The sequence below is a fragment of the Gorilla gorilla genome, chromosome 11 (assembly GCF_029281585.2).
Source record: "Gorilla gorilla gorilla isolate KB3781 chromosome 11, NHGRI_mGorGor1-v2.1_pri, whole genome shotgun sequence".
In the NCBI taxonomy this organism is placed as follows: domain Eukaryota; kingdom Metazoa; phylum Chordata; class Mammalia; order Primates; family Hominidae; genus Gorilla; species Gorilla gorilla.
The window spans coordinates 32,398,194-32,410,239 of NC_073235.2; the positions used below are offsets into that span (position 1 = coordinate 32,398,194).

Here is a 12,046-nt window from a genome sequence, read left to right on the forward strand (position 1 = left end):
CAGGGACACCGCAGTAGATGCAGAAGAAACTGCAACAGGGCACAGGACAACAGGATCGCCACACAGAGGACACAGCCGTGAACAGTGCTGATGCGGCCACAATAATAGAACTGTGAAGGAAGGTCGGGGCAGCAAAGTGAGAATTCAGTAAAGCAGTGCCACTTTACAAAAAAAAAAAAAAAGAAGCAGGGAACAGCAGAAACATGTCATGTGGAAGCACGGAAGGCATGAGCAAAAGCAGCTTTAAAGAGTTAAAGAGCTGGAGTTTGCCCATGGGGAGCGAAATGTGGGGGCTCCCACAAGGGAGCAGGCAACTGCTATTGTTCATTTTTAAAAGCCTTTTGGAGCACTGCAATCTTTTACCTCTATGAATGTAAACCTTTAAGACGGAAAGAAACAGGCTCCACAAGACCTCACAGACTATTAATATTCCAAAGGCTATTCTCTCCCACTCGGCTGCCATGCATGAAGTTTAATTTTTAAACAAACCAAGGGTTTCATTTTATGGCTATAATTCTGAGTTCAAAAAGAAAAGAAACGCCGGGCGTGGGGGCTCCTGTCTGTAATCCCAGCACTTTGGGAGGCTTAGGTGGGCGGGATCGCCTGAGGTCAGGAGTTCAAGACCAGCCTGACACACATGGAGAAACCCGTCTCTACTAACAATACAAAAATTAGCCGGCGTGGTGGAGAGCGCCTGTAATTCCAGCTTCTCAGAAGGCTGAGGCAGGAGAATCGCTTGAACCCACGTGGCAAGGCTTGCAGTGAGCTCAGATCGCACTACTGCACTCCAGCCTGGGCAACAGAGCGAGACTCCAACTCAAAAAAAAAGAAAAAAAGAAAAAAAAAAAAGAGAGCTCTACTGTAAACCATTTTCACTTATCATTAAATATTCTCCATAAACAAGTACTAAAACCAGATAAACACTGTGTGATAAACAGTTTAATTAAACCATCACTTTGTAATTAAATGTGTACCTGTACATAAATGTTTGCACATCCAATCATTGCCCTTAGAATACATTCCTAGAAGTGGGTCGAAAGGGTTCATTTTTAAGCTTCTCTCTAACATACACTACCAAACTGCCCTCCAAAGAAGTTTCTCCAATTTACCCTCCACTCAGCCATACACACCAATGACCATGGAAGCTATTTCATCACTCCATCACTCTTTGCAACATTTGTATCTTTTTTTTTTTTTTTTTTGGAGACTGAGTGGAGTCTCGCTCTGTCGCCCAGGCTGTAGTGCAGTGGTGCGATCTCGATCTCGACTCACTCACTGCAAGCTCTGCCTCCCAGGTTCATGCCATTCTTCTGCCTCAACCTCCCGAGTAGCTGGGACTACAGGCGCCCACCACCACACCTGGCTAATTTTTTGTATTTTTAGTAGAGATGGGGTTTCACCGTGTTAGCCAGGATGGTCTCGATCTCCTGACCTCGTGATCCGTCCGCCTCGGCCTCCCAAAGTGCTGGGATTACAGGCATGAGCCACTGCACCCGGCCTAAATTTGTACCTTTTAAAAATAAGTGCTAATGTAATAAATATCTAAACAACCTTGTGTGTAGAGCTTATTACAAAGAACAGACTGTTTTGACAATTTCAGATCATCATTACCAATATAAGTTACAGGTACTTGTGACTCTAAGTAGGACCAGAACAGAGGCCTCAATGTGCTGGCCCAGCTGACATCTACGCCTGATCGTAGGCTTGGGGCTGAAATCCTCCCATAACAAATCAAGGAGTTATTTATTCATTATTCCAACGCCAAGGGTGAAGTTAAACAACTTTCCCAGGGAGTGACACAGTCAGGAGTATAAACCACATCTAGCTAACTCCACAATCCAAAGCTCTGATTCCAAAAATGGACAGCCCAGTTGTATTAGTTCATTCTCATACTACTAATAAAGAAATACCCGAGACTGGGTAATTTATAAAGGAAAGAGGTTTAATGGACTCACAGTTACACATGGCTGGGGAGGCCTCACAATCATGGTGGAAGGCAAAGGAAGAGCAAACGTGTGCAGGGGAACTGCCCTTTATAAAACCATCAGATCTCGTGAGACTTATTCACTATCATGGGAACAGCACAGGAAAAATCCACCCCCATGATTCAATTACCTCCCACCAGGTCCCTCCAGTGACATGTGGGGATTACAGGAGCTACAATTCAAGATGAGATTTGGGTGGGGACACAGCCAAACCATATCACCACTCTTGATGTGTGCATACACAGCCTTGTTCAGGAGGACAAAATGAATGACACCTTCTCCATTCCCAGATTCTGAAAAATAGAATTCTTCAGCAAAAGACATCTCATCACAAGGGTCTCAGAATCCTCTTATATCACAATTGGAAGAGGGCTAAGAAATACGTGGCATTTGGATTACAAAAGTGCTCTGAAGTCAGACTCCGCATATACAGCGTCGAAACCACAAGTCAGCATTGGGTGCAAACTGAACGGCAAGATCAAGAAAGCAGCAGGGGCCGGGTGTAGTGGCTCACTCCTGTAATCCCAACACTTTGAGAGGTCAAGATGAGAGGATTGCTTGTGCTCAGGAATTTGAAACCAGCTTGGGCAATACAGTGAGACCCCCATCTCTACAAAAGTTTTTAAAAAATAATCTAGGTGTGGTGACTTGTGCCTAAGGTTCCAGGTACTTGGGAAGCTGAGGCAGGATTGCTTGGCAGTGAGCCAAGTTCATGCCACTGCACTCCAGCCTAGGCAACAAAGTGAGATCCTATCACACACACACACACACATACACACCCACCTCCACACACCTTCAGAGAGAGACAGAGAAAAAGCAGCAGGAAGGGAGAAAAACTTCTCTTTTAAATTTTTTATACTGATAATTTTGGCTTGCTCATCAGAAAAAGGGAAAGGCTCACTGAAAAGGGAGTTAAAAAATTCAAAACATGAAGCTGGGTGTGGTGGTTTATGCCTGTAATCCCAACGCTTTCGGAGGCTGCGTTGGGAAAATCCCTTGAACTCAGCAGAAAAAGGCTGTAACTGTACCACTGGACTTCACCCTGGGTGAAACCACAAGACCCCCGTCTCTTAAAAACAAACACCCAAGACATGAAAACAGAGAGGATACCAGAAAAAGATGGGCACACAGCTGTGGTCCAGACTCAGGTTAGATGGACAACAGCACTTGTGGGACATCAGAAAGACTTTTTCTTTTTTCTTTTTTTGAGACAGTCTCTCGCTCTGTCACCCAGGCTGCAGTGCAGTGGTGCGATTTTGGCTCACTGCAACCTCTGCCTCCCAGGTTCAAGTGATTCTCCTGCCTCAGCCTCCTGAACAGCTGGGACTACAAGTGTGTGCCACCACACTCGGCTCATTTTTGTATTTTTAGTAGAGATGGGGTCTCACCATATTGGCCAGGCTGGTCTTGAATTCCTGGCCTCAAGTGATGTGCCCACCTTGGCATCCCAAAGTGCTAGGATTACAGGCATGAAAACCACCGTGCCCAGCTGCCTTATATTTTTCATTCACCAATTTCACAGCTTCTCCTACAAGACCAGAAGATCTGGCACTGGTGAGCCAGCAGTCTGGCACCTAACAACTGCCTGGCACCCATCAGCAGATGCACCTCTAAACAAGGCAGGCCATTTGGGCAGCTGCAGTTGCTACCTGCCTGTCCCAGCTTCTGGATTACAGGAACAATTTGAGAGCAGTCTTGGAAAAGGGACAACACAGGCCTTACCTCCCTATGAGAAAGGAGAGATGTTCGAAAAGATGGGTGACAAGCTGGGCATGGTAGCTCACGGCCATAATCCCAGCACTTTGGAAGGCTGAGGCAGGAGGATCACTTAAGTCCAGGAGTTTGCGACCAGCCTAGACAACATAGTGAAAACCATCTCTACAAAAAAATAGAAAAATTAGCCAGGTGTGGTGGCGTGCACCTGTAATCCCAGCTACTCGAGAGGCTGAGGTGGGAACATTGCTTGAGCCTGAAAAGTCGAGGCTGCAGTGAGGCGTGACTGCACCACTGCACTGCAGCCTGGGCGACAGAGCAAGACCCTGTCTCAAAATAATAATGAGATGGGTGGCCCATGTTCCACAGAATGGCCCCCACAGGCACCCAAGGGGGGAAGGTGTCAGCAGCACTCAGCCTCCACCCTGCCTCTGCTAGGCAGTGTTGCACATTTTTGGCAAGAACAGCTCTGTCAGCCTGAAATCAACTCAAGGTTCTTCTTGTAAAATAAAAAAGTTGAAAGTTTTAAGTACATTTTCACACTGATTTGTGCTCCATGAAGAAATGAGTAAAAGTGGGCTACCTCTGAAAATCCTAGAAGAGTAACTTACGTTATGGTGGTCTACGGCATGATCATCACATGCCACATTGATACGTATGCCAAAGATATAAACTTCAATCCATTCCTACCATCATACACAAAAATTAACTGCAAATGGGTCACAGACATAAATGTAAAACCTACAAGTGTAAAACTTCTACAAGAAAAAAGAAGAAAATCTTTGTGAAGTTAGGTTACACAGGTTTCTTTCTCTTTTGTTTTTTTTTTTGGGGACGGAGTCCCGCTCTGTCGCTCAGGCTGGAGTGCAGTGGCGCAATCTCAGCTCACTGCAAGCTCCGCATTCCGGGTTCTGGCCATTCTCCTGCCTCAGCCTCTGGAGTAGCTGGGACTACAGGAGTCCGCCACCATGACCAGCTAATTTTTTGTATTTTTAGTAGAGAGGGGGTTTCACTGTGTTAGCCAGGATGGTCTCGATCTCCTGACCTCATGATCCACCCGCCCCGGCCTCCCAAAGTGCTGGGACGACAGGCGTGAGCCACTGCGCCCAGCCAAGTTACACCGGTTTATTAAGTATGGTACCAAAAGCACGATCCATAAAACGACTAACCCTCATCAAACTTTTTTTTTTTGGTTGAGACGGAGTCTCACCCCGTCGCCCAGGCTGGAATGCTATCGCACGATCTCGGCTCACTGCAACCTCTGTCTCCTGGGTTCAAGTGATTCTCCTGCCTCAGCCTCCCGAGTAGCCGGGATTACCGGAGCGCGCCTCCAAGCCCAGCTAATTTTTGTATTTTTAGTAGAGACGGGGTTTCACCATGTTGGCCAGGCTGGTCTCGAACTCCTGACCTCATGATCCACCCGCCTCAGCCTCCCAAATTGCTGGGATTACGGACGTGAGCCACCGCGCCCAGCCTAAACTTTTAAAACCCCTGCTCTTTAAAAGACGCTGTTAAAAGAATGAAAAAGCCACAGACTGGGAGAAAACACGCATATATCTGATAAGAACTCTCAAAACTCAACGATAAGAAAAGAATAACTGACATACAGTAAAAGCAAATTCTTCACCAAAGACATACAAAAGGCAAATACGCACATGAAAAGATACTGCTACACATTCACTAGAATGGCTAGAATTAAAAAGACTGACCACACCAAGTGTTGTTAAGGATGTGGAGGAACCGCAACTCACAAACACTGCTGGTAGGAATGTAAAATGGTACCACCACTTCGGAAGACAGTCTGGCAGTTTCTCACAAAGTTAAATATACACTTGCCATAATAACCAGCCACTCAAATCCTCTGTATTTATTTACTCAAGAGAAATCAAAGCGTATGTTCACACAATAACCTGCATTTAATATTAATAGCATTTTCATTTGTAATAGCCCAAAATTGCAAATAACCCAAATGTTCATCACATGGTAAATGGATAAGCAAACTGAAGTATTTATTTCCATACAACAAAATACTACCTGACAATAAAAAGGAATGAACTGCTAATATACACTACGAGATGGATGGTTCTTTCAAGGCAAAACACAAAAGGAAAACCACTCTAAAGGGAAAAAATGGGCCAATGTGGCAAACAGCTAGGGACTGAAAGTCGAGACTCTTGGCATAACTGTGTCTCATAGTCATGGGAAACCACTGAGAAAAATTCATCTGGGAGCATCGCTCTGGTTTAAATGGGAAGAACACTAACCCGGGGAGAGAAAGCTTGGGAGCAGGAAGACCAAGTCAAGAAGGTTTTTCTCAGGGTGTGAACTACGGTCTGAACAAGGGTGGTCATAGGGTCATAGTGGAAGTGGAAATGGAAACGAAGAGATGGATGTAAGGACAGAATATAAAGGCAGAATTTTATGATTAACAAAACCGGAAGAATCTGGGGAAACGACACTGCTGTTGTCTCCTCCTCTGTCAAAGTTAACTGTGTGAAGCTACTGTTGAGGGATAAAGCTGCCCCAGCAGTCCCAGGATTAAGACCAAACCACAGCCTCAGATCAGAGTGTGCATCACCACTGCTGCGGCAGAAAGGCAAAGCCCCGTGTGGGTGAAAAAAGTCCAAAAGGAACCAACACCAGAGAGTGCAGGCTCCTAGGAGGAAATCCCACTAAATAACCAATCTCCTCAAGATTCAGACCCAAACCAATTCCACTTTTAATATTAACAGTGATTTCCAAAATCTAAAAATATTCATCTATACCTTACATGGAAAATAAACTTTTTAAAAAAATATAATCAGAGTGCTAAAGTAGTCTAATCAAAAATTATCTCTAAAAACATTAACATGGAAATTCCACCTGTTGGCATGGCAAGAAATTCTTCAGTTTCTAGTAGGTGATACTATTTCATGAACAGATGCTCTGGCAAAGTTAACAACCTAGTGATTACAGATTTGCCTTGTGGGAGGACATGAGAAACACAGTATATAAAGCTTCAGTGCAGTAAGAATTAAGCTTTTGTTGCACTTATCAACAGGCTAATTTAATGAACTTGAGAAATCGACTCAACCAAGTCCTAATTCTATACCCACCCCTCTCAAAATCCACCCCTTCACCTTTCTCTCCCAGCTGTACGTACAAAGCATTTTACCACCCAGCACATACCTGTTTGGAAGGTAGGATTCGCTCCAGGATACATGTTAGGAGAATAGGCAGGAGCTGCTGCTGCATAGCCCATGGGAAAACCAGCTGAAGAAAAATACAGAACAATCTCATGTCATCAACTGAAGTAGTGACACACAATCACTAGAGCTCCTGCAAAGCCATCGCTCTTACCTTCTTCCCCAAAACTCCACAGACTTAAGCAGCCCCAAGAGCACTATGTGTGGCCAACAGCATGTCTCTAGTTGTCTTCTTCCCGCAGAACTTTGTTCTTTTTATCGTTGTCATCTTTTGAGACAGAGTTTCACTTTCATTGCCCAGGCTGGAGTGCAATGGCATGATCTTGGCTCACTGCAACCTCTGCCTCCCAGGTTCAAGCGATTCTCCTGCCTCAGCCTTCCGAAGAGCTGGGATTACAGGTTTGTGTCACCACACCTGGCTAATTTTTCTATTTTTAGTAGAGACGGGGTTTCATCACGTTAGCCAGGCTGGTCTTGAACTCCTGATTTCAGTTGATCCACCCGCCTCGGCCTCCCAAAGTGCTGGGATTATAGGTGTGAGCCACCACGCCTGGCTTTCCCTCAGAATTTTGATAGGTAACAATTATATATTTTATTTTTATTTATTTTTTGGAGGGGGACAGAGTTTCACTCTTGTTGCCCAGGCTAGAGTGCAGCGGCGCGACCTCGGCTCACTGCAACCTCCGTTTCAAGCGATTCTCCTGCCTCAGCCTTCCGAGTAGCTGGGATTACAGGCATCTACCACCACGCCCAGCTAATTTTTGTATTTTTAGTAGAGACGAGGTATCACCATGTTGACCAGGCTGGTCTCGAACTCCTGACCTCATGATCCACCCACCTCAGCCTCCCGAAGTGCTGGGATTACAGGCGTAAGCCACCGCGTCCAGCCTCAATTATAACATTTCTGGAAGTTTCATTCCAAACTCTAATCACATAATTACTTAGCAAGAGTAGTAAGAGTGCTAAGGGTATCACGCGCTAGGTCCTGTTACCCTCATCTGACTTCACTGCACAAAGTCTGGAAGAATCAGAATTCAAGTCTAGCTTAGACTCAAGGGCCTATTTTTGCTGCTACCAGTGAACAGCTAAGCCTATTTAAAGGTCATTCATTTTCACTGAATTCAGACATTTCCTACATTACATATTTTGACTTAAAAGCTATTATTTTTTGTGTAAGAAACTGTTTTAAACTTCTAAATTCATTTCAGGTTTTTTCATATTCTGATGTTCTTTTTTTTTTCTAAGACAGAGTCTTGCTCTGTTGCCTACGCTGGAGTGCAGTGGTGAGATCTCGGCTCACTGCAACCTCCGCCTCCTGGGTTCAAGCATTTCTCCTGCCTCAGTCTCCCTAGTAGCTGGGACTACAGGCGTGCACCACCACGCCCAGCTAATTTTTGTATTTTTAGTAGAGATGGGGTTTTGCCATGCTGGCCAGGCTGGTCTCGAACTCCTGACCTCAGGTGATACACCTGCCTCGGCCTCCCAAAGTGTGGGTATTACCGGCGTGAGTTACCACGCCTTGCCATATTTTGATGTTCTGATCCCCAACTTCTCCAGCATGACCAGCTAATATGTTTTCATATGTCCCCTCCAAAGCTCACATTAAAATTTGTCATTTTAGCAGCACTGAGAGGTGGGACATTTAATAGGTGACGGCTTTATTATGAAAGTGGGTTCCTGATAAAAAGGACAAGTTCAGCCCCCTTTCTCTCTGACACACTCGCTGCCCTTCCACCACCCATCACAAGAGGATAGAGCCCAAAAGCCCTCACGAGATGCCACTGCCATGCTCTTGGACTTCCCTAACCTCCAGAACCAAGAGCCTAATAAATTTCTGTTCATTATATAGCCTGATATTCTGCTAAAGCAGCAGAAAACAAATTAAGACACCAGTCATAAACCCAGGCTGTGTCTTACTTAAGCTTCAGTCTTCTTACAGAAGGAGCTCTAACTGGGAATGCATACACACAGAAATGGGAAAAATCCAACTACAGTCCATGTGCAAACAAGCTGACCTTTATTAATACAAATGAGGAATCTTATTAAGACTAAACCATGACCTAGTAATTCATAATATGAACGAAACAGAAACATCAAATAAGACATTGAGTGCTACAGTCAGAATCCTGGCCCCAAGGTGCAACCAGCAGAGGGGGGCCTCAGGCATCTGCCCTTTTCGATAAGGCCTCCCTTCCCTTTGGGCTGACCCCTCTGGCTCATAGTACAGGAGGCATCACTTTTGACAGCTGAGGTATTAGAAAGTATTCTTTTTTTTTTTTGAGACAGAGTTGCCAGGCTGGAGTGCAATGGCATGATCTCGGCTCACTGCAACCTCTACCTCCCTGGTTCAAGCGATTCTCCTGCCTCAGCCTCCCAAGTAGCTGGGATTTTGGGCACACGCCACCACGTCCAGCTAATTTTTGTATTTTTAGTAGAGACGGGGTTTCACCATGTTGGCCAGGATGGTCTCCATCTCCTGACCTCATAATCCGCCCTCCTCGGCCTCCCAAAGTGCTGGGATTACAGGTGTGAGCCACTGCACCTGGCCAGAAAGCGTTCTTTCTATTTGGGGCACACAGCCAACAAGATGACCCAGGTTTCCTAGCCTTGACTACTGTTCCCACTAGCTGTGAGAAGCTGTAACTTCTCTATTGCACACTTCCTTCACCTGTAAATAAAGCTGAAAGAGAAGAGCAGTCTTCAAAAGAAACTGTGTTGAGGAGGCCTGGAGAAAGGTGTCTCTTACAGCACTTGGACTGGGATTTTTAAGGTGTTACGATCCCTTAGGAACAAATCATGGTGCTAACAGTAACCAAAGCAAGGAAGCCCTAAGGTTGAGGTAAAAACAGGGCAGGGGATCTGAGTGGAATGCCAAAAGGAAAATCTTTGTAGGTGGGACAGAAAGTTCTGAATACAGCTCCTCATGTGCCTCCCTTCAGCCCCCTCAGCCTGGATCCCTTGCTCTATTGCCCTGCATCCCTAAGCCATCTTGCAGGTTTCTGTGGGAACAGGAGGCATCAGTGTCACCAACCCCTAGCCCCAGAATCCCTCCAAGTGCCCAGTTCTCATCTTTATCCTTGCTTCAAAGTTGCTTTCCTCACTTCAAACTGATCCCCCTCTACCTCAGCAGAAGCCATTCCGGGTTTCCCTCCTGGACTCTCACCCTCCCATTTGCCCTCTCTAATTAGTCAGAGAACAGAGTATGGTGGACGTCAAGGGCAGATTCAACTTCAAAGAGACCCACAATGGCCACTGGAAAGACCAGGACAGCAGTTCTGGGGATGCTGAGAGACTCCTCAGAAGCCCAACTGTGAGCACAGGAAGACCAAGAAAGGTCTGGAACTGCCCTCAGAGACCAGGGAACCAGCAAGATTTTTTTTTCCCAATGGTTTCCTTCTTTAAAAAAAAAAAAAAAGGTTTCAACTACCACTGACCTAGATCATATCCTGTAGGCCTCTGCAATAATTTCCACAAATTCCAAATTCCTCATCTCTCCCTAAAACTCTACCAATATATTCTCAGGGGAAGAGGGCTGCTCTGGATTTGTTTGCTGAAGATTGTGTTTAACGGTCCCTGAAAAACTACTGTCATCTTTGCTTAGTGCTTCCCATCCCCACTTTCTTTCTTTCTTTCTTTTTTTGAGACGGAGTCTTGCTCTGTCGCCCAGGCTGGAATGCAGTGGCGTGATCTCGGCTTACTGCAAGCTCCGCCTCCTGGGTTCACGCCATTCTCCTGCCTCAGCCTCCTGAGTGGCTAGGACTACAGGGGCCCGTGCCCAGCTAATTTTTTGTATTTTTAGTAGAGACAGGGTTTCACCATGTTAGCCAGGGTGGTCTCGATCTACATACCTCGTGATCCGCCCACCCCGGCCTCCGAAAGTGCTGGGATTACAGGCATGAGCCACCGCGCCCGGCCCCCCACTTTCTAACAAGAAGTTAACACATCCTATAATGAAACAGCAAACACACACGATAGTATTTAAGATGGCATCACTAGCCACCAGCAACAAGATGTTGCTACATACCTGGTCTCTGGTATGGGGATCAAAGACTCCCAATCTCCTAGACAGCCTCTGCTGCTTCCGTGCTCCCATCGCCTCATCCCATCAGCCACATCCCACTTGCTCTGTCACCACCCTGACCCAAGCCGCAGCGTGGCTCCCCTCACTATCTCCAATGGTTTCTACCTGGACTGCACAAAACCCACAGGGGCAGCTTTGGGAGGACCCCCAACACTGCTTTAGCTGGTCTCGGGTGCACCAGCCTCTTTTTTCTCATTCTCTCCAGCCAGTGAATCTGCAGGGTTCCAAGCAACGGAGTTAAGAATCACTGTTTCTTCCTATTCCTGATCTTTCTGGGTACCCCACCCCCCAGCAGACGCAGAGACTGTCTCCTTCAGCATCTACTCTAGCCCTCTTCTGGCATGGTAGGCTGGAAAGGCCAGACTCCCTACATCAAGGGACCAGAGCGATCCCAAACCTGAATCATTTCTACAAGACTGATCACCTTGGCCGGGCGCGGTGGCTCACGCCTGTAATCCCAGCACTTTGGGAGGCCGAGGCAGGTGGATCATGAGGTCAGGAGATCGAGACCACGATGAAACCCCACCTCTGCTAAAAACACAAAAAAAAAATTAGCCGGGCGCAGTGGCGGGCTCCTGTAGTCCCAGCTACTCGGGAGGCTGAGGCAGGAGAATGGCGTGAACCTGGGAGGTGCAGCTTGCAGTGAGCCGAGATCGCGCCACTGCACTCCAGCCTGGGCGACAGAGCAAGACTCCGTCTTAAAAAAAAAAAAAATAAAAGACTGATCACCTTACAAAAGTAAAAGCTTCAGAACAGCAAAAAATGCCATAGTTAAGCAAAAGGACAAATTCAGATAAAGTATCTTTAACTTATTTAGACAAAGGGCTAGTACACTTAATACGTAAGTAACTTTTAAAACCACAAAAACAAACATCCCGCCCCACCCCCACCACTCAAATCAATAGACACAGATACACAGAATTGCAAACTACAACTATGCTGACTAACTTCAGACTAGCAGAAATCCAGAAGCTGGAAAACACATTCTGTTAGCCAGGCTGTGAGGAAATCGTCTCACACTGCTGATAAGAACTCAGCAGTATCCTAACAATCACATGTGCATTTGCTCTCTGACCCAGCAA

The 12,046-nt window shown here is 46.1% G+C and overlaps 1 protein-coding gene across 5 annotated transcripts in view; it reads right to left on the reverse strand.

Moving 5' to 3' along the window:
• Positions 1–12,046, reverse strand: part of FAM168B (family with sequence similarity 168 member B) — a 45,681-nt gene that overhangs the window by 17,001 nt on the left and 16,634 nt on the right. For all 5 annotated transcript variants that reach the window (XM_031008719.3, XM_019022294.4, XM_019022295.4 and 2 more), the window contains exon 3: positions 6,867–6,950. In XM_031008719.3, the coding sequence (XP_030864579.1) occupies positions 6,867–6,950 (84 nt within the window). The remainder of the gene's footprint in view (positions 1–6,866; positions 6,951–12,046) is intronic.